Source organism: Electrona antarctica, assembly GCF_951216825.1.
Source record: "Electrona antarctica genome assembly, chromosome: 10".
Classification (NCBI taxonomy): Eukaryota; Metazoa; Chordata; class Actinopteri; order Myctophiformes; family Myctophidae; genus Electrona; species Electrona antarctica.
Genome location: NC_136791.1, coordinates 33,660,446 through 33,681,812, shown reverse-complemented (window position 1 = coordinate 33,681,812; position 21,367 = coordinate 33,660,446). Strand labels below are relative to the sequence as shown.

The following is a 21,367-nucleotide window of genomic DNA, read 5'->3' as shown; positions in this document are numbered from 1 at the left end:
TGAGTCCGAATGTGTGCACGTGATCACGTTTGGCAGAGTCCCCCATCATACCGCCTCCCTCATTGCTCTCCGTCTCGCCGTGGCAGTCTCCAGTCATTAACCCATTCAGGCCTGACGTCGAAATTTAAAAAAAAAAAGTTTTCTAAATCATGACAATTTTCGGAAAGATTTGAGGCACATTTTAACGATTTTTCAAAAATAGCAGATCTACAAGTTCATAGCGCGCCACTCGGTGGCGCGCTATGAGCTTGTAGATCTGCTATTTTTCAATAGCTAAATTATAACAATGTTTAAAACACCAAAAGGGGTTCCCGCCCCAAAATGGGTTAATGCTTAATGTTGTTAAACGCTAACGTGACATGGATGCGTTCCAGGTCTCAATGGCTTAATTAGCCGTCCGTGATAAAACCCTCCCATGCAGGCTGACACTGGCGTGGCGTGGCGGACGGCGGCGGTAATCTGGTCAGCGAGGCTTGGCCGTGCGTTCAGAGGGGGCTAAATGCACCCCATATGCTCTGCGCGCTGGGTCCCCTTCCTCACTGCAGCACTCATTAAACTACTTCAGGATAGATTTAAGGTATAGATACAGGCATGCATTTAGCTATACACACTGTACAGACACGCATGCGTGTTTGTGCACAGAGATACACTGTACACATGCATGCTGATACATACACTCGGCTATAGGAGGCAAATGAAAGGTGTGTGTGTGTGTGTGTGTGTGTGTGTGTGTGTGTGTGTGTGTGTGTGTGTGCGTGTGTGTGTGTGTGTGTGTGTGTGTGTGTGTGTGTGTGTGTGTGTGTGTGTGTTAATCTGTTTTGAGAGGGTGAGGCTGTACAATTGTTGACTTGTCATCTGTCATCAAGAAAAGTGTGTGTGTGTGTGTGTGTGTGAGTGTGAGTGTGTACAGAGGAAAGATGAGAAGGAAGTGAAATAAAGAAGCCAGCGAGTGAGAGGGAGAGCGGTGCAGATGTCTCACAGCACAGCGGCTGGAACTCGGCGTTCAGCAGCAGACTGCTGCTTGAGAGGAGGAGAGAAGAAAAGGAGAGAAGAGAAGGAGGCAGAACAGAGCTGTATAGAGGAGAGGAACATCTGTCGCACGCAGACACTGCTGCCTGCCGCACTCCAGTTTGGATATACCTGGGAAGTAAAGTATTGTGTAGGGCCACACCGATTATGAGCCCGATGATAGAGCTGGCAGAGAGACTTTCATAAACTGAAGGCTGTATTCTGTACCGATAATGCAATGACTACTTTCACTGTGTGTTACAACAGCTTGACTCCAGAGAAGACTGTATGTAAAAATGGAATTCTTGTCAAGTTAGTGAACAAGTGCTCCCTCTCCCTGCTTAAGCGTCAAAATAAGCTGTAGTTTGTGGACTCTTTCAACTAGTGTTAAGCCCTATAGTATGTACTTAAAGATGGAGTGCCACGATTTTTTTCCACCCTAAAACATGATCATCACGTATTATTATAATATAAGGAGGAAGAACATTTTCCAAAAAGTGTACAGTATTTGTTAAAATCATGCTTTTATGTGGACACGCCCACCAGTTCATTAAGTATGCCTGGTTTGCCTGGTGGGTGGTGATGGGTGGTGATCCACCTGAACTGAAGCCGCACCCACAGCTGTAGTTGTATGATAAAGGGGGAGGGGTTAGGGAAGGGTCTGATACAAAGTTAATACACCATTGCACATAAAACGACTCCAGGGTGTATAATGAAGTACTGTCACCTCATAGACACATGAAAAACTGGAAAAATACAAAAAATGTGGCACAGCGAAAATGGGCAATCTACAGACTCAGTATGCGTTGTGACAGTATCAAAAACATGTACTGTATATATTTGACAATGTCCTCCAATTCTCGCCTATAATGCCATGCCCAAAATAGGGACCCCCTGGTTAACACTTTAAGCAGCCAGGGTTATTTAATCCATTACATTCATGCGCCCAGTCGATTTATAAACACGGACCCCTTTTCCGGACGGACCGGTGGAAGTGGTTGATGTGTATGTAGCAGCTAACAATAGCCACACCACTCTAGAGTCGATCGACAACAACGGGAGACAAGAATAAATCTATCGAGACTAGCGACTGGACCGCGGAGCACCGTCTAACACAGGATCTTTTTTCATAAAAAGACGGGATGATTTAGATCGCGAGTTATGAACGTTTTAAGATTTTCGTTTTCATCAGCTAAACAGGGGAGGGAGTTTTTCGATGACGTCTCACTCTTGCGCGTCACCGAGGAGAGCCCAGCAGGCGCGCCTGGGCTATACAGCCAGGCGATCCGTTCTCGTATCAATAAACTTCGTCTTTTGGACAATACTTCGTCCTGAGTGTCGGGCGTTACTAATAGAAAGGACAAAGAACTTCGTCCTGGGCGTTCAGGTGTTTAAAAGTGCTTAATTTAATTTAATTTGTGATGAAAATGTTTTGAGCACAACAAAAAACAAGACTAATGAAAGGGACTGCTATTTAAAGTGGTTCTTCTTCCAGGGGCATTTTCTTATTCTAAGCCTATATTTTTGACTGTTGAGAGACAGGAAATGCAGATAGAGAGTAGGCCAGGGGAATGACTTACAACAAATGGTACAGATCAGGAATCGAACCAGGGACTCACTGATAAAGCATTTTGCACCCATATGGCACTTGGCTATCGGTATATCGGAGGTGTTACACGTGTCAACCAATTAGTAGCAGCATTGAGTAATTGCTGTTTTCTAACAATTATAACTTGGGTTGTGGAGAACAATTCAATTGGAATGTATTTTGATGCAGATGGGTGGTCAGGTAGGTTGAAGGACATTCTTGACAACAACACGTGCAGGGCAGAAGAACGGCTGGCAGGTATTGTAGGAAGACCAGAGGAGAGAGCAGCAGTTAGTGAACTAAAGAGCACTTTCGTGTCTGTCCTTCAATAGCGCACATGAATGGAACCTTTACAATGAGATATTGGCGGGCTGGTCCTGCTGACTGTGTGTGTGTGTGTGTGTGTGTGTGTGTGTGTGTGTGTGTGTGTGTGTGTGTGTGTGTGTGTGTGTGAGCAACAGGGTGGCACTCTTGGTGGTACTTGGGGTAGGTACTTGATTGTTTACTCCTGCCTGCTGGGGCAGATTATTGTGCATGTGTGTGTCTGTGTGTCTGTGTGTGCGTGCGTGCACATGCACACATGTGTGTGAGTGTGTGTATGTTTGTGGGCGGGGGGCATGCAGAGCAGAGCACAATGCATCACTGCTGCTACTGTAGAAGAAAAGGTGGGGGGGCTTAACAATAGACCAAGGGGGCTTGTGTGTGTGCACACACACACACACACACACACACACACACACACACACACACACACACACACATAATGCCAGCTGCCTGGCCCTACACTGCTGAATTAATAATATACTTAGCCATCCACTCTGGAATAATGGATGCACGCAGCCACACACACACACACACACACACACACACACACACACACACACACACACACACACACACACACACACACACACACACACACACACACACACACACACACACACACACACACACACACACACACACACACACACACACACACACACACACACACACACACACACACACACACACACACACACACACACACACAGCTTTGTACCTGTTTTTACCACTGGTCAACTGGACAGGGCTGGTTATGGTACCACCCAGCTTAATGGTTGTAGATGCTTGGCACACACACACACACACACACACACACACACACACACACACACACACACACACACACACACACACACACACACACACACACACACACACACACACACTTGCTCCTTGTTGCAGGCAACAGTTGGACAGCTGTGTCTGTCTCCCACCCCTCCCCCCCTTGCTGACTGACAACTATCATCTTTGAGCCGATTGGTCCAGCTGTCACTCTGTTCTGCTGATTGGATGTTTTTCATGTCCAATGAGGCAATGGGATAGGTATGAATTTGAATATGAATATGTATCTGGATAAGGGTGAGCTCAGATACATTATTCCATGAAAGCATGATTATTTGAATGGCAGCATTGAATAATATATAAGTTAAGGCCCAAGGGGAATTCTATATTATTATTATTATTATTATTATTATTATTATTATTACAATTATTATTCATAATTATAATAATAAAGCCTGGCACCTGGTTTTAGTTGGTGGATGTGCGTGCTTTATTGTTTTTTTAGCATACATTCATTAGAGACACATCATTATTAATTATGGTAATCAACTGTAATGTACAGTATATTGTGTGGTAACCAACTACTATCATCAAGTTTGTTCTTAAATGGCTATCGTAGTCAACCCTATAATGTACACAGTTAAATCCTCAGTGTTTGCCTAATTTATAAATGTCTAACTCTGAGAGTAGGGTATTGATATTATATCAATATCGTGATGTGAGACTAAATATAATCTTTTTTTGCGTATACTATATTTTGGCAAGTGTCTTTCCCTGGTTGCCATTTCTTATGCTTTATTTTATACTTTCAAAATTGTGTACTAACGATGTACTTATCATCACACTGACTATACCATAAATCAGCGAGCCCTAGCTATCTGAGAGTGTACACTCTGAGTTAAATTAACAGAGTAGATTTGACTGTGCAGGAAGGTAATGTAGAGGCGATGTAAAATAAATGAATGACTCAACTGGGCCAGTGAACACAGCCCTCCATTCATTCAGCAGAGAGGCAATATAGCTGCAATCAGGCCAATTCGATTAGGCTGCTCATTGGCTGTGTGTGTCTTACCTAATCACATTGGATTCAGTGCATTCTGAACACGAGCACCTCTGTCACACTGAACACAAGCAAAGTGGCATTCCTAACCTTATTGGGCTTTTGATCTCAGTCTTTTTTTGTTCTCAGCAATTTAGACATTTTCTCCTGTGTGTATGTGTGTGTGTGTGTGTGTGTGTGTGTGTGTGTGTGTGTGTGTGTGTGTGTGTGTGTGTGTGTGCGCACTACACTGTGCGTGCGGTGCAGGTGTACTTGCCAGCACATTGGAATCAAGGTCTCTATCCTATTCAGAGACCTGAGTAAGACCCCTCTAATGATGGTAACCCTATGACCCTCACACTGTAAGCCTACCTGCCAAACATTATGGACAATACTGGATTATTTTTGTAGCGATAATTCTTTTCAAATAATAAAGGACATTTTTATTTTCTTGATTTTTCTTTTTTTACATAGATGAATCTGTTTAACCATAATATGGTTAAACAGATTCATCTATGTATGTAAAAAAATCAAAATCAAAAAATTAACCATGCATTTCTATGAAATGCATGGTACCTTTTGTGAGCTTGTTGTGAGATTTTATTTAAAATCTATTAGATTCAATTGATTAATAGATTAGTTTGATTAATTGATGCGTTTCTGTGTTTGTGTGCTATCTTGATGGCATGAAGAATGTTATTTCTGACTTGATTTGTTGCATTTTCTTACATCTTTGACTATATCACTTTAATGTAATTTCATATCCTATCCTATCCTATCATAGTGTGTGTGTGTGTGTGTGTGTGTGTGTGTGTGTGTGTGTGTGTGTGTGTGTGTGTGTGTGTGTGTGTGTGTGTGTGTGTGTGTGTGTGTAAAACTGTAAAACAATATATATTGTTGCTGTCGGAAGGAAACCTCTTATCTCCATATTCTTTACTTTTTGTGTTTTGCCCAAATTAATGCCCTTCATCATACTACAATGTTACACAAAATAATCAAAAATAGCCGATCTACAAGCTCAAAACATGGCACAAGGCGACACGTTTTGAGCGTGTAGATGTAGTAAGTATATTCGCTATTCTTTTTTAAATTTGAATTTAGAGAAGTAACAGTTTTGGACACAACTCGAGGACCGTCATAGTGGAATTTAAATGTGTGCAGAAATTAAGTGAGATAAGTCAGTGAAATAGAGTCAAGGCAAGTCATGTTGGTTTAAAGGGACAGTAAGGTCAGAGTTACGATAATGAAGGCAGACAATAAGCCTGGAGTTGATGTAACCAAGTGACCTTGTGTTTGCATGCGTGTGTTGTCATTGTGTGTGTGTGTGTGTGTGTGTGTGTGTGGGGGGGGGGGGGGGGGGGGGGGGGCTCATGTCTGGCACAGGTGGTGTTGGGCAGCAGCTCTCCAGCTAAGATGCTAAGATGCTAACACCATGTTAATCCCAGGGTTGTTTAGGAGGCAACCCCTCTGTTGCCTCCCCAAATACACACACACACACACACACACACACACACACACACACACACACACACACACACACACACACACACACACACACACACACACAGTCTTAAGCACAGTGTCTACAGTTGATAAACAAATCACCATTGCACGCACTCACACCAGCTGACATCATCCACACACACCTTGCACACAACACACACTTAGAAACTAGGTGTATGTGTAAACAAATCACCACATACTCATGCCAGCTGACGCACGCGCACACACGCACACACGCGCACACACACACACACACACACACACACACACACACACACACACACACACACACACACACACACACACACACACACACACACACACACACACCCCCTCTGACCCAGAGAGCTGATGGGGGGGATTAGGAGAAAAGGCGTCTTGGTGTGTGTGTGTGTGTGTGTGTGTGTGCACGTGCGCGCGTCCATCAATCTGTCACTCTGCAACTCTGATGTCAGTCTCACAGCAGAGGCCTGTCTGCCTCAGGGAGCCACCGCCATCTACTGGCCCACGTAGGTACTGCAAGACAGATCAGGCACGGTTGTAAATCAAGTTTTCTACAGTGTGACATTCAAGTTCCTGATGCAGGGTGTAGAAAATATGTATTGGTTGAATGAATGTATTTGAATGAGGTTGCCTGTCTGTTGAATCTGATGTAAGAGCAGGACAATGTTGTTGTACAACTCTGCATGAGGAAAGGCTTTGCATCTGCACACGGGTGTACAGATGCGTGTAGCTGTTTTTGTGTTTTTTGTGTGAATGCGCTCCAGTTCTATCACCCAAGACATGGGCCGGCCTCCTTTTGTACCAGCTGCGGAAGCTTATATAGTGGCACCAGGAGACTGTGTGTGTGTGTGTGTGTGTGTGTGTGTGTGTGTGTGTGTGTGTGTGTGTGTGTGTGTGTGTGTTAAGCACAACAGGAGACTCTGCACCTGCCTGGGTGAAATCTCCAAGGGTCCGAAGGGAGAGGGGGCACACTCCCAGGGGGTACCCACTACCAGTCAATCTGGCTGGCCTGTGCATTCGAATTTGATTGTGTCCATAATCTTTTTTTTTTACCATGGGTCAAAGAGATATATGAACACATGATGATGTGTACATCCCAATCCTAAGCCCCACCCCAACAACGTAAGCCCCACCCCAACAACCAACCTCAGATCCAAAAGGTCATAATAGAAATATGAATACATTAAAATAAATAATACGTACATGTCAAGATTTCTCACAAATAGAGGCTACTTCACAAAATAGACACTCACACAGCACAGGAATACACACACTCACTCACTCACAGCGCCACACACACACACACAGCAAGTAAACAATCAAGTACCTACCCCAAGTACCACCAAGAGTGCCACCCTGTTGCGCACACACACACACACACACACACACACACACACACACACACACACACACACACACACACACACACACACACACAATCACACACACACACACACACACACACACACACACAAACACCAGCCCAGTTCCAGCGCGGTAATGAGACTAATGCAGTGTAAGTGGATTGGCTTTGAGTAGTCTTAAGATGTCTGGCTAGAGTTAGAACTGCTGGGGCTGGGGTCATGCACACACACACACACACACACACACACACACACATACACACACACACACGATTGTTTTTCTATCTGTCTCTGGTTCCTTCTATTGCAGCGGCATTTTCGGCTTAGCTACAGTGAGCGTGTGAGTGTGCATGCGTGCCGTGGCGTGCGTGCGTGCGAGCATTCTGCAGTGTATAAATGGAAGCTTTTCTTGGTAGCTCCCACTAATGGACAGACTTTCAGACAGATGTCTCCTCCCCAAGCACCTTAACCCCCTGCCCCCGTCCCTCCTCCCTCTGGTCTCACTCCTTTATCCCCCACAGCAGCCTCCTTCCATCCCTTCTCCCTCCCTCCCTCCCTCATTTCCTTCCATGCCTTTTGGTTACCTGGCTGATGTTTAGCTCAGTGGTTCTCAAACCTTTTCATATAACTACCCCCAATTTAATGTATTCGGCTGCGGACCCCCGTATGAACATATTTTGAGCCAAGGACCCCTATACAATATTTGTGATGTTAAAATATTTCAGGAAAAAAAAAAAAAACAGATCTACTGAACTGGTAGATCTGCTATTTTCAAATAGCCGATGTCTATAGGGTTTAAGTGGTTAAACTGATTTCAATCCTATCTTAAAGGGATAGTTCAGATTTTTTTAATTTAAGTTGTATGAAATACTTTCCATTAATATAGTGGTTGCAACTGTATTAATTGATTGCCTGTCCTGTGGTGGGAGTTCTGCTCTGGTTTTGGTGAAATATTAAGTAGTTCCGGTCATTTTGTGGGGGGCACAGGGGGCCACACATTAAAAGTAAATTAATCCACAAAACTAACGTAATTTGTATTGTTGACCTATTTCTAAAATATTAGTGCAACTTTCGTTCATTTTTGACACTATCACACGGAACTATGCTTTTTGTGTCCATATCACTACGCCCCAAAAATAGTTCCATGTGATAGAGGGGTCAAAGTTGAACGAAAGTTGCGCTAATATTTTATAAATAGGTCAACAATACAAATTACGTTAGTTTTGTGAATTTATTTACTTTTACTGCGTGGCCCCAGTTCCCCCCCACAAAATGACCGGAACTACTTAATATTTCACCAAAACCAGAGCAGAACTCCCACCACGGGACTCTGGCAATCAATTAATACAGTTGCAACCACTATATAAATGACAAGTATTTCATACAGCTTAAGTTAAAAAAAATCGGAACTATCCCTTTAATAACTAATAATTTTAGTAGTGACCGCAAAATGACCATGTATGGTGCCGAAATTGATGACGGCAGAAGAAAGGGATGGGGCCGTTGTGATTGAATGGAAGGTCTGCCATTCTGCTCTCTCACTAATAATTTTAGTAGTGAACCCAAAACTACCATTTATGGTGCCGAAATTGAGGACATCAGAAGAAAGGGAGGGACTGTTGTGATTGGCTGGAATGTCTGCCATTCTGCGCTGTGATTGGCTGAGCAGCGCATAGCGCACGTTTGTCAGGGTGTTAATCCGTTATACTGTATGAGCAGCGCATAACGGGTGTGCCACAGGGGACACCCGGTCCGTTATATACTATAAGTGGCAGATAGGGGGAGACTATAAGTCTATATACAATTACTATATATTAGTAATTGTGTCCTCAAAATTTGAGAATAGAATTGGTGCCGAACTATGACCATTTTTCGGATATGGATTCTTCTCATGGAGCAGTGCCCTGTGGGCCAGGTGTAGCTAATCAGCTTAATGGTACAACCCCTCTGTGGATTCATCTATAGGTGGGCGAGAGGTAACCTGACTCCGCCAGATTGCGGCAGTATTGAGTTCACAAGTTCTTTCCTCCTACCTTGATCTGGTCTCTCAAGCAGAAACGATGAACCGGAAGCAGCAGGACAAAAATCTGATATCTCCATAATAATTTCGAGTTGTAGTCTTGTTAGCTTGTGTTTACATTTGCGCTGTGACACAGCTACAATACGTCACCAGTCTCGCGTTGATCCCGCCTCTAGCGGCCGCATATCGCTCCGATCTGATTTTGTTCGGTACATCGTCTCTGCCCGAGAGAGACCAGATGGGAGCAGGAGGAGGAACTCACTGCTGCCACCAGCTGGCCGAGTCAGGCTAGGAGAGAGGGGGAGAAGAGCGCAAACTTACCAAAGACGGGACAGAGGACAGAGAAGGGGACAGAGGACGGGACACATCGCTGTACAAATACTTTGGGTGCTCATATCCCCGAAGGGGACGGGATGAGCATGGCATAACGGGTGTGCCACAGGGGACACCCATTATACTGTATATAAGTGACAGATCAAAAGTTGAGAACGGAATTGGCACAGGCGTCACATCAATAATGCATATAATGCGTTTATGCATCTATTAACCTACTCATGTAGGTTTTACTGGCAGAGGAAAGGCAACAGAGGTTAGAGGATAAAGCCTGGGTGAAATGTAATAATGTACTCAAACAAAGATGCATTCAGTAAAGGAAAGACACCTTGCAGACACCTTGACACAGACTTGCAAAGGCGAATTTGTCCATACCCGGAATAATTTTGGAAATGTCCTCAAAATTTGAGGGCAGCATTGGAGCATTTCGTGGCGCAGAAAAATGCCCATGTATAGCTCCAAAATTGGCGCTGTGATTGGCCGCTGTGATTGGCTGGAAGGTGTGCCATTATGCACTGTGATTGGCTGAGCATCGCATAATGGGTGTACCACATGGGACACCCGTTATATACAGAGCGGGTCATATCCCTGAACGGGTATATGGGCTAGTTATAATAATTGGGACGGAGCTTCTTCCTGGGCCTACTGAAATGTGTGTGTATAAGGTTTCACGTCGATCGGTATGGCTTCTATGTGGATAATGATTCATGGTGATACACAAATCATTCAAACATGGAAGGTGTGCGCTAGTCATCATTTTTAGGCTTGCACTAAAGTGGTTTGTTTTTTCTGATGTCAGACCTCAGCTCCTGGTCAGCCTACATGTGAATTGTCACTAGACTTTCACTTCATCTCAGTGCGACGTGTAGAGATTTACCCTAAAGGAGTTTCCTGAGAAAGACACAAATGGACACAGAAGAGAGAGAGAGAGTATACCCCCAGAGAGGAACCTACAACTCTATCCCCTATCGCAGTCCATTTACTGTACAGCATCAGATTCGATGATGGAAGGAAGGAGTGAGTCCCAATATGTCCAGACTCAGGTCTCCTGTTCTGAGTGTCCATATGCCTGTGCCTTCACCTTCCTCCATCAACACGTGAAGAGAGCAAATCAACAGCCCTGTAGCCAGCCAGAAACAAGGAGACACGGATGGACCAAAATATGACAACAGTCTACCAAGAACGTTGCTCAGGCGGGAGACGTAAAGACGCAACAGCTGAGTTACACAGGAAATAATCTATGCCTGCAAACAGTGTGACAAGAGTTTCAATAGGTTAGATCACCTGGAGTCACACCAGCGTATCCATACTGGAGAAAAACCACTGTAAACACTGTGACAAGAGTTTCATTGCGTTAGGTAATCTAGAGAAACACCTGCGTATCCATACTGGAGAAAAAGCTTACCACTGTAAACAGAGTGACAAGAGTTTCAGTGTGTTACGTAATCTAGAGACAGCGTATCCATACCAGAGAAAAACCATACCACTGTAAACAGAGTGACAAGAGTTTCTATACGCTGTCCTGGAGTCATACCAGAGACTCCACACTGGTGAAAGGCCTTTACACTGTAAACAGTGTGAGATGACTTTCAGTGATTTCAGTAATCTACAGAAACTTCAGCGTCTCCACACTGAGAAAAACCATACCACTGTAAACTGTGTGGCAAGACTTTCAGTGATTTCGGTAATCTACAGAAACACGTGCGTTTACATACTGGAGAAAAAGCTTTCTATAACAAAAAACATCGCATGGATGCACCTAGGACGTATCTTCAGTGATGTATCCCAAGGTCAATCAGTCCCACTAGGGCAAAACCAGGGCCACACAATCCATTGGAACTACTCCAGAACAACTCTGCCAGGGCTGGGAGGTACGCTTCTGGCGCATGGAAGGACTAGGCTCTGTGGGTTGACTCCTGTCCGGGCCCCTCCTACGTCTCACCAGGTCCACTCCTGCTCTCACCAGTCCCAGGACCAGACACTTCATTCAGGAGTGGTGGGCAATGGTTCCGCAGACTCTACCCGAGCGAGAATGTGTCTACTGTAATCTGTGTGGCAAGAGTTTCAACTCGTCAAGTCAGGTCACCTGGAGTCACACCTGCGTATCCAATATCCATACTGGAGAAAAATCATACCACTGTTAACAGTGTGACAAGAGTTTCTATAGGTTAGTAGCTCACCTGGAGTCACACCAGCGTATCCACAATCTTTTCAACTGTCAACAGTACAATTCATCTAACCTGAAGAGACGCCTGCTGCGTATCCACTCTGCAGAAAAACCTTACCACTGTCAACAGAGACAAGAATCTCTGTGTGTTATGTGACCTGAAGAGACACCAGTGTATCCAGACATGCAAGAAAAACAAATTCCAGTCTTTGTAACTGTGTTTACGATTTGAGTTCACAACATGCCTCATTCACGAAACTTCTTAAATTTCTACTTTTTGAGGGGCATAAGCCTGGCTTTTCATTGTAACGTCATGTGGCAGCCAAGTCTATGGACGTATCTTAGACGTTTTCTAAGATATTTTTGGGCCTTTTTCTGCCTTTTATTTGATACTAGACCGGTGCCCGGCTGTAGAGCACCGAGTCGGCAATGATGGAAGTTGGAGATTTTGTGACGGTTCTGGACAACCGTGGGTCCGACCGACTCGACACCGGGCACTGCACTCCCTGTGGGGGTGTGGAACGCGTGTGTCAAATTTGAAGTCGGTGAGGCAAAAGGTTCTCGAGTTGTGTGCATTACAGACGTACACACATACAGACGTACGTACATACAGACAGAGACGTGGTGCATTTATAGATAGATAGTGTACAGTAAGCTTGCAGGAAATGGAGAGATGGGGAGTGACACGCAGCAAAGGTTGTCAGGAACGGGAGTTAAACCTAGGCTGATTCAGCAGCCTAGGTGCCCGGACCGCTAGGGCGGCCTGGGCCAAGTCTATGGACTTTTTTGGGGGTCCCTGGACCCCACTTTGAGAAGCACTGGTTTAGGTAATCTCACATAAACTCACTTCCCCACCAGTGTTGTGTCTGTGGTTTTCTTGATCTTTTCCTCTAAGGAGATCAGAGTTGAGCGAGCAGGATGTCAGTCATCATCAGAGCTTAACCTTCCCACCAGGTTGACTAAATACTTTCATCCAGACAGCACATACATGCTTTTGGTTGTGTCACTGCTAGGCCTGTCACAATTATTACATCGGCCTAATCGCAGTTATCTAAGTTATCGCAATCGTTTTTTGCATAATCGTCATAAATGTTTCCATATTGAAAAAGAAGTGTACTCTGTCGAGGTGCCAACTTGCACCTTGCACACAAGTAGGCCAGGCCATTGAAGCAGAGCACACAAGTAGTACCCAGCCGATTACAGTACTTGCGTGCTCTGCTTGCGCAAGTAAAAATGTTCATGTACAAATCGGATTTACACTTAGACTGTTTGTTACAATTAAATTGCCTCTACGAGTACAAATCTGTTTTTACAGATGCAAATAATTATGAGTCTGTTCTGATTCCATAGAAACTCACCTACCAGTGACACTAATAGCCAGCGCAACACGCCATCCTTGGTCCGCCTTCTCCTACCAAACCACTTAACCACACCGTTTGCACACATCTCACCATGCACAACACCAACAGCATGCCTGTCCAGACATCACGCACTACTTTGCATGCATGCAACTGTCATATTTACAGTACAATACCCATTTCTATGAAAGAACACAGTCTTGCGCAAGACCACCAGCCTACGTCAAAATCGTCACCACTTTGCCGAGTTACGCCAACTCCGTTCACTTCATGGGGCCAGTCCAATGGCTCATTGTAGTCTACGGGCTTCACAGTGACACACGCGTTACATGAACCATGCGACCGGGATGATTTCCAACCCCTCAATGTCCAACCTCGCTGCCTCTGCTCCACACCAGCTCAATCTACCTCAGCCCCCTCCCCCTCTGGCTACTGTGCCGAACAGGCGAACACTCCACCACGTCGTGTTGACTAGACTACACTAATAAGGACATGACGGCCACCGCCAGCAACAACACACCGGCAACAACCCGAAAAAGACATCTCTCGCCTACTACACTGGGTGAACGCAGCTAAAGCAGCTGCCGTACAACATGGACCTCGCATCAGTGCCACGGGTTCACAACTTCACAATAGACTGTGGAGGATTTTTGTATCGCATCGCGGGCCGGGGGGAATTCAATTGACAAGTGCGCGAGTGAGTGAGTGAGTGAGTGAGTGAGTGAGTGTGTGTGTGTGTGTGTGTGTGCATGGACCTCGCATCAGTGCCACGGCTTCACAACTTCACAGTACACTGTGGAGGATTTTTGTATCGCATCGCGGTGCCGGGGGGACGTGAATTGACAAGTGCGCGAGTGAGTGTGTGTGTGTGTGTGCGTGCGTGCGTGCGTGCGTGCGTGCGTGCGTGCAAGCAACACATAATAATAATTAATAACCCATCCGTTACTACATGTGGAGTCTGTCAACTCGCAAAATTCTAGTCTAAGCTAATAGAAACCGCAGGCTTTCTATTCCTGGAAAGTTGCTCACGTTAATAAAAATCATATATTTTATCTTTTAAATGATGTCACTAGTAGGCAGGTCTCTGAACTGTCCACAGCCCTCCTCTGAGACACAGACCGAGTAGATTTAAAAAAATAATTGTATCATGAGCTAGGTTGAAACTGGGTGAAGTCATCCTTTAATGACTCGAGGGCGACAGAAAGTTAGTTATGGGGAGGAGAACTGAATGTTCTAACACTATTAAGTCAAAGCACAAGTATGTATGTTGTCCATGTTTATGTAAAAGGTCTATTGTTTCCCCAGCTTTGACCCGTCTGGTTCACTAGAGTCTACAGCTGGTTCACTAGAGTCTACAGCTGGTTCACTAGAGTCTACAGCTGGTTCACTAGAGTCTACAGCTGGTTCACTAGAGTCTACAGCTGCAGGGAAATAATGTCAGGTGGGGACACACTGCCCGGCATGTTGCATAAACAACACAGCGACTGGTCTCCATTAAGGCATGATGCAGAGTCATTGTTTGCTTGTTATCCAGACATTAGCCAGAAGCCGTCACAGAGAAAGACAGATTTGGGAAGATACATTATAAAAAATAAGCCTATGACTGTTGTCAGTCAGTCAGTGACACATTCAGTTATAGTCAGTCGCTAGGTCAGTGTGTCAGTCCAGTGGTGGGGGGTCCAACCCCCAAAACGTGGGGTTATGGTTAGGGTTTGGGGTCGGACTAAAGTGAGGTTGTACCAGTGCCTCCACGCTACCCATAAACCCCCGAAAGGCACATACAAAACTGTGTTTTGGCACAGTTATTATTATTATGAATTACCTGGCTGTGATTTCTCCTCCCATGCGTCTCAAAGCGTAACAGTTTAACCACATTATCAGCAGCTCATGGTCAAAACTCACTGTATGACCAACTGTAAGTAGCCTATTCTATATAAAATGTACAACATCAGTTCCTGGGCAGTTTGCGCACACACGCTCACACACACACACACACACACACACACACACACACACACACACACACACACACACACACACACACACACACACACACACACACACACACACACACACACACACACACAGACACACTGACAATCAGCTGAAATGAAGGCAGCTGTAGAGTTTCTGTCTTTAGATGCTTGTGTGTGTCAAGTACTTCACACTAGCCCCTCATGAAACTATTTCTCCGCAAATCCAAAAGGATTTCATTTTCCATCCTGAATGGCAGTAACTACTATGAGAACTGAGAAAATCTAAAAAGAAATTGGGACTTGACCCCCCCATCCCCCACCTATTTGCGCACCTGTGTCAGTCAGTGAGACACTCAGTCAGTTAGGCAGTCAGACATACGTACATACATGCGGTTAGGACCTAATTACCTGGCCAGTTACCTAACCGTTAGGTAATCCAGTCAGTTGGTTAAAAATATTTGATGGTGCTCCATTAAAGCCAAGTTAACTAACACGCTGCAGCTGCCTAGCTTTATGGATTCCTATTCCCTCCCTTCCTTCCTTCCTTCCTTCCTTCCTTCCTTCTGCCTTCCTTCCTTCCTTCCTTCCTTCCTTCCTTCCTTCCTTCCATACCTGGCCACCTACAACACATCCCTGTCTGTGTGTGTGTGTGTGTGAGCGTGCGGGCTCACGTGTGTGTTGTCAGTGGTGGGCACATCCAGAGAGAGCCCTACCCACCCTGTGCTGGTGGACTGTGTGTGTGTGTGTGTGTGTATGTTGTGCTGGAACGTGCAGAACCCCCCCCCCTCCAGCTTGCAGGGACCCAGCCTCACAGCCCCGTCTTTAAGCCATCTGCAAATCAGCTCCAGCCCCAGCCAAAGCATTACATTAAATCCCTGTTCGGGTTGATTAACAAATGGCTGGTGAGTGCACATAGTTATTTAGTTAGTTATTTATCGGTTGTCACAGCTTTCCTCCTCGGGCAACGTTGGGGTTCCAGGGAATGGGGGGATGCGGTTGTCTGTCTTGAAGTTCAGTGAGACAATGAGATACAATGATAAAGAGAGTGGAAAGTTCATCTGAGTTTTTGAAAAGTTGCGCCTTTCTGTGTTTCTCACTCAGTTTCTCTCTCTCACACACACACACACACGCGTTCTTTGCCCCTCCATCCTCAAATGAACAGTTAATCAGTCCGCTAATTGAGTGACAGTTAGTCAGTGTGTTGTTGTAATTGTCCAATCAGATAGCCTGGAACGGGAGCAGTCACAGCTGATTCAGCTCTGCCTCTGAATGCTAATGCTGCAAGCTGCAAACGGCACAAAATGTGCCAAAAACATGTACTCCTCCAAGACGCTCCAGAAGCACATTCCCAGAGCCTTATGGCACAATTTTAGACTAAGTTGAAAATGGCAACAGCCAAAAACATTCCTGCCCAAAACCTGTAAATTACCTTTGTATTTAAAAATTTTTTGGGCTACCTGCAGTTTGACATGGTAGCCTCATGTACTTGCATTGACAGTAGCACGGTCCTGTCCTAGCTGCCGAACTTCTGACCAGGGCCATAGTCAGTTTTTATTTATTTTTTATTGTATAAAGCATAATAGAAAGTTAATCCTGTCAATGTATCCTTGAGCATGTGACACAGAGCTCATTGCACAGTAATATCCTCAGTATTCATTCATTTATCGATTGAACCATTTAACTATATATATTGGGCGCCGCCCCATAGAATGTGGGTAACGGGATGATGCCCGTTTGATCTGCTCTCAGCCCTCCTCTTGGGCGCTTCATTCCCACTAACAACAATGTATACGCGTTCTGAATGCCCCTGCCAACAGATTCAGCAGCGCAGCTCGGAATCTGTTCTTGGGAGATCAAAGTCATAGTCAAATAAGACGATTAGTCAACTATTCGACTAATCGAGGTGACTTTTCACTTCCCCACCCAGGCTTCCTGCCAGTCCGGGGAATTACACCAGGAAGTGCGGGAACATTCCAGTAACCTCCTCTAACCTTTAGGCCACCACTGTGCCCCATTTGGTTACACATTTGTACACTCTCAGAGTTAAATGAACACAGGATTTTACTTTCTGTAAGTTACTCTGAAATATGGGCTGAAAAATATCAAAACAATAGAAAGGTATCTGGTATACAACAATACCAATGTGCAAACAACAATACCAATGTGCAAAATGCATGTGTGACAGCCAGGAGGTATAAACATACCATGTAGCAAAATTCGGGTAATTAAACTGAAAATCAAAGCACAGGAAAAAACATGTGAAAGACTTCAAAATGTATGTGACTGCACAGCTTGTGGGGTGACAACATATTAGTCCAGAGATCTTAAAATATATATTTCACGGTGCATTTCCTCTTAATTCCCCCGCACATCCCCTCCTCCCAAAAACTCCCCTCCCCGGGTGTGTGCTCTTTAAGATGTTGCTACGTAGCTTAATCACAAGTTGTGAGACAAGACACGGCAGAGACTCCTGTCATCTTAAATCAGTTTATATTGTAGTGTCCTAATTGGCCTTAAGGGAAAAAGTGAGATTGTGTGTGTGTGGGAAAAAAACCGGAATGAAACTGTGTGGCGAGGAGGTCTGCAAGAGATGGTGTGGGCAGGAGACCGGCTGTTCGGTTCTCTCCAGCAGTCCAAACTAGAGGCATGTGGCTCCCCAGACAAGCTGCCTAGAGTGGGAGAGCGCTGTGGACTCATTACAGCCAGGGCCAAGATGGGATAGTTTGACAGAACACCATTGGATCAGTTGGAGAAATTGGAACGGGCAAATTAGAATTGTGTTAGTGGGTGTAAGTGTATGTGTGTGTGTGTGTGTGTGTGACGTGTGTGCATGTTTGCTTGGAACCGTGTGTGTATGTGTGTTTGCGTGCGCGCGCGCGTGTGTGTGGACAACTGTCCATCTCTCACCGTCTGTGCCACCCCTGGCTGCCCCCACCCCCGCCCCCAGTGGACGTGTCCACACGCGCGCGTGCGCGCACGTACACATACACACAGCCGGCATGCCAGATAGCAGCCAGCAGGATTGCTTAACTGTTTTCAGTTGTACTGGACAGCTGAGCGGTGAAGCAGCCAGCCACAGGCTTCCCATTGGTTGGACACTTCATCTAGGAACTGACTCAGAGAAATGACTGGACTTGGATGGGCCAGCCGGTCCATGCTGCCAGTTTTTAATAGTTTCTATCAGTTTATCTTTCCGTCTTTTGCATCCTCGTCCATTTTGTCCATCACTCAATCTGTCTTTCCCACCGAGTTTGAAGTTACTGTTAACTTTTTCATTTATTATGCATTTCTTGGTGACTTTGTCAACTTGATGCTTGGGTGACTCCGCCCCACAGACTGGCTGGGATTTACACACAGGTCCGTTTTCTGTAGGCAACGTTAAATAGTATTAAAATACTTTTTATTTAAATTTGCAGCGCAATTGATGGGTTCATATATTTGACACAATCTGTGGAACAAAACAAATAACTTGAAAACGGACACCTCACCACTAAAACACATTTAATATTTTAAGATTATTTTCGGTCTGTATGCCGTAATACTTTTTATTTTTGTGATATTTTCACAGTGACACATAAGGAAGGCCACATCAACAGTGATGGCTTAGGCTCACGGCGCAGGAAATTCTGTTTTGGGCAAAACGCCATGTTATTGTCTCGGTTTCTACCCACTTCACACTTTACAACGCTACAAAGAGCCAAATGCAAACATACTTAATTAACAAACAGTAATAACAATGCAGCGGGGTAACACTGCCTTGAGCGTTCCATAATCAACAGAATGTCAAGTTAGTTGTGGAACCGCTGCTGTAACATGCCTGGCTGAATTACACCTTCTGTTGAAGGAATCAATAAAATTGGAAATGCAATTACAAGAATGGAAAGCAAATTGACCCACCATCGGGAGGAAGAAGAAAGAGAGAGAGAGAGACAATTTCAGACAAAGAGAGGGAGAGTGGGTTACTTGGTTATAAGGTGCGATTTGGTGATCCTGACATGGTTTTGGCATCCGACAGCAGATCCTGCGTGTCTGCCTGTCTGTGTGCGTCTGTCTTTCCCTCTGTGCTGGCTTGAATCAGGTGCTACACCCTCCCCCCGGCCCCTCCCGACGTTGACACCCACTGCCACCCAGAGGTACCGGCAGGGCCCGCAGTCAGCGGAGCAGGTGTTTTTTCTGCGGCGTGTTAACAAGCGGAGCCTGCTATCACTTAACGCTTTAAGTGGATGTTACAAACAGAACACACGCTGCCTATTTTCCTCTCAAATAAAAAAAAAGGTGATCAGAGATGTCGCCGAGCGATGTAGGGGGGAGTTCGTGTTGCGTGTGCATGTTTGTGTTTTTACATTTTTCATGGCGGGGTGCGCACATTTGGTAGGTTTGTGCTGGAATGGCTGCTTAATTAAGAGGAGCAGGAAAGCAGACATTATGTACTCCCTTACGTTATCATTTTGTTTTGAATTAAAATTACAAGAAGGCATAATGTAAATACTAAGTTGGAAACGGTTCATATTTAAGATTTTATTTGTCACACAAACACACAAATCTTTTCTTAGCCATGGTCGTACCTCAGGCTTTCAGTTGTGTGTGAGACAGTGAGTGTGTGTTCATCTGTGTGTGTATGAGTGTGTGTATACTGTATGTGTGTACGGTAGCCAGAATCTCAAGTTTGAGTCTTTCAACATTCAAACTTTGTTATTACTCTGTGCGTGCGTGCGTGCGTGCGTGCGTGCGTGCGTGCGTACTTGGTTGCCTGTGTGCATGCTTGTGTTTGTTAATCAACAGTTGTGTGTGTGTGCGTGCTCTTTCCAGCGAGCACTGTGGGCCACTGTGGCGTGGCGATGTTTGACACCCATGTAATCCTGCAGCAGGTCATCTGATAAAGCTGCAGTAGCACACAGTGCCAGCCGCTGCCAGCCGCTGGGGTAATACTCACCCACCAGCTGTTCAACAGATGTTGTTATTTGTTGCTGCTGTCTGAGAAGGGCGAAAGGTGTTGGGACCTCCTCACCTCTCCTCTCCTCACCTCTCCTCTCCTATTCTCTACACTCCTATTCTCTCCTCTGCTCCCTCCCCTTTCTCTTTGTCATTCCTACACTTTCTAGTCTAGAGTGTTCCTTTGTCACAAATGTGTGTTGGCATACGTACGCATTATGTGTGGTTTGTCCTGCAAGTGTGCATTACATTTGCATTGTGTACTCCTATCTGTGAATATATGAATGTATGTAGATGTGTGTATGCAAGTGCATGTTGGATGGAGGGGGTCTTCGCCTTGACACCCATCCATATAGCAGCCAAATGTTCCTGGCATGGGGAGACATTGGAAGGTGTGTGTGTGTGTGTGTGTGTGTGTGTGTGTGTGTGTGTGTGTGTGTGTGTGTGTGTGTGTGTGTGTGTGTGTGTGTGTGTGTGTGTGTGTGTGTGTGTGTGTGTGAGAGAGACAGATGAGAGCGGCGTCAGCAGCATCCTCCAGTCCGTATTACTATTCAGTAGGACAATCTTCATCCTTATTAATCATCATCATTGCTGTGTTTAAGTTGGTATGACTACATCTGACGCTTTACTGTATGTTCTCACTTCTTTCTTTCTTTCTTTCTTTCTTTTCTTTACTCCCTGCAGGTGAATATATAAAGAACTGGCGACCGCGTTACTTCCTTTTGAAGACAGACGGCTCGTTCGTTGGATACAAAGAGAAGCCACAAGACGCAGACCTGCCCTACCCCCTCAACAACTTCTCTGTAGCAAGTATGTACCCTACTACTTCATCCCAGACCCTAACTAACCAAGTATGTTACCTACTTTGTACCCTACTACTTCATCCCAGACCCTAACAAGTATGTTACCTACTTTGTACCCTACTACTTCATCCCAGACCCTAACAAGTATGTTACCTACTTAGTTTGT

At 45.1% G+C, this 21,367-nt stretch overlaps 1 protein-coding gene across 4 annotated transcripts in view; it reads left to right on the top strand.

Moving 5' to 3' along the window:
* The window catches only part of LOC306931671 (RAC-gamma serine/threonine-protein kinase), a gene marked incomplete at its 5' end in the record, with an annotated part of 69,861 nt that overhangs the window by 10,993 nt on the left and 37,501 nt on the right, over positions 1-21,367 (top strand). For all 4 annotated transcript variants that reach the window (XM_079513200.1, XM_079513201.1, XM_079513199.1 and 1 more), the window contains one exon: positions 21,083-21,208. In XM_079513200.1, coding sequence (XP_079369326.1) covers positions 21,083-21,208 — 126 coding nt within the window. The remainder of the gene's footprint in view (positions 1-21,082; positions 21,209-21,367) is intronic.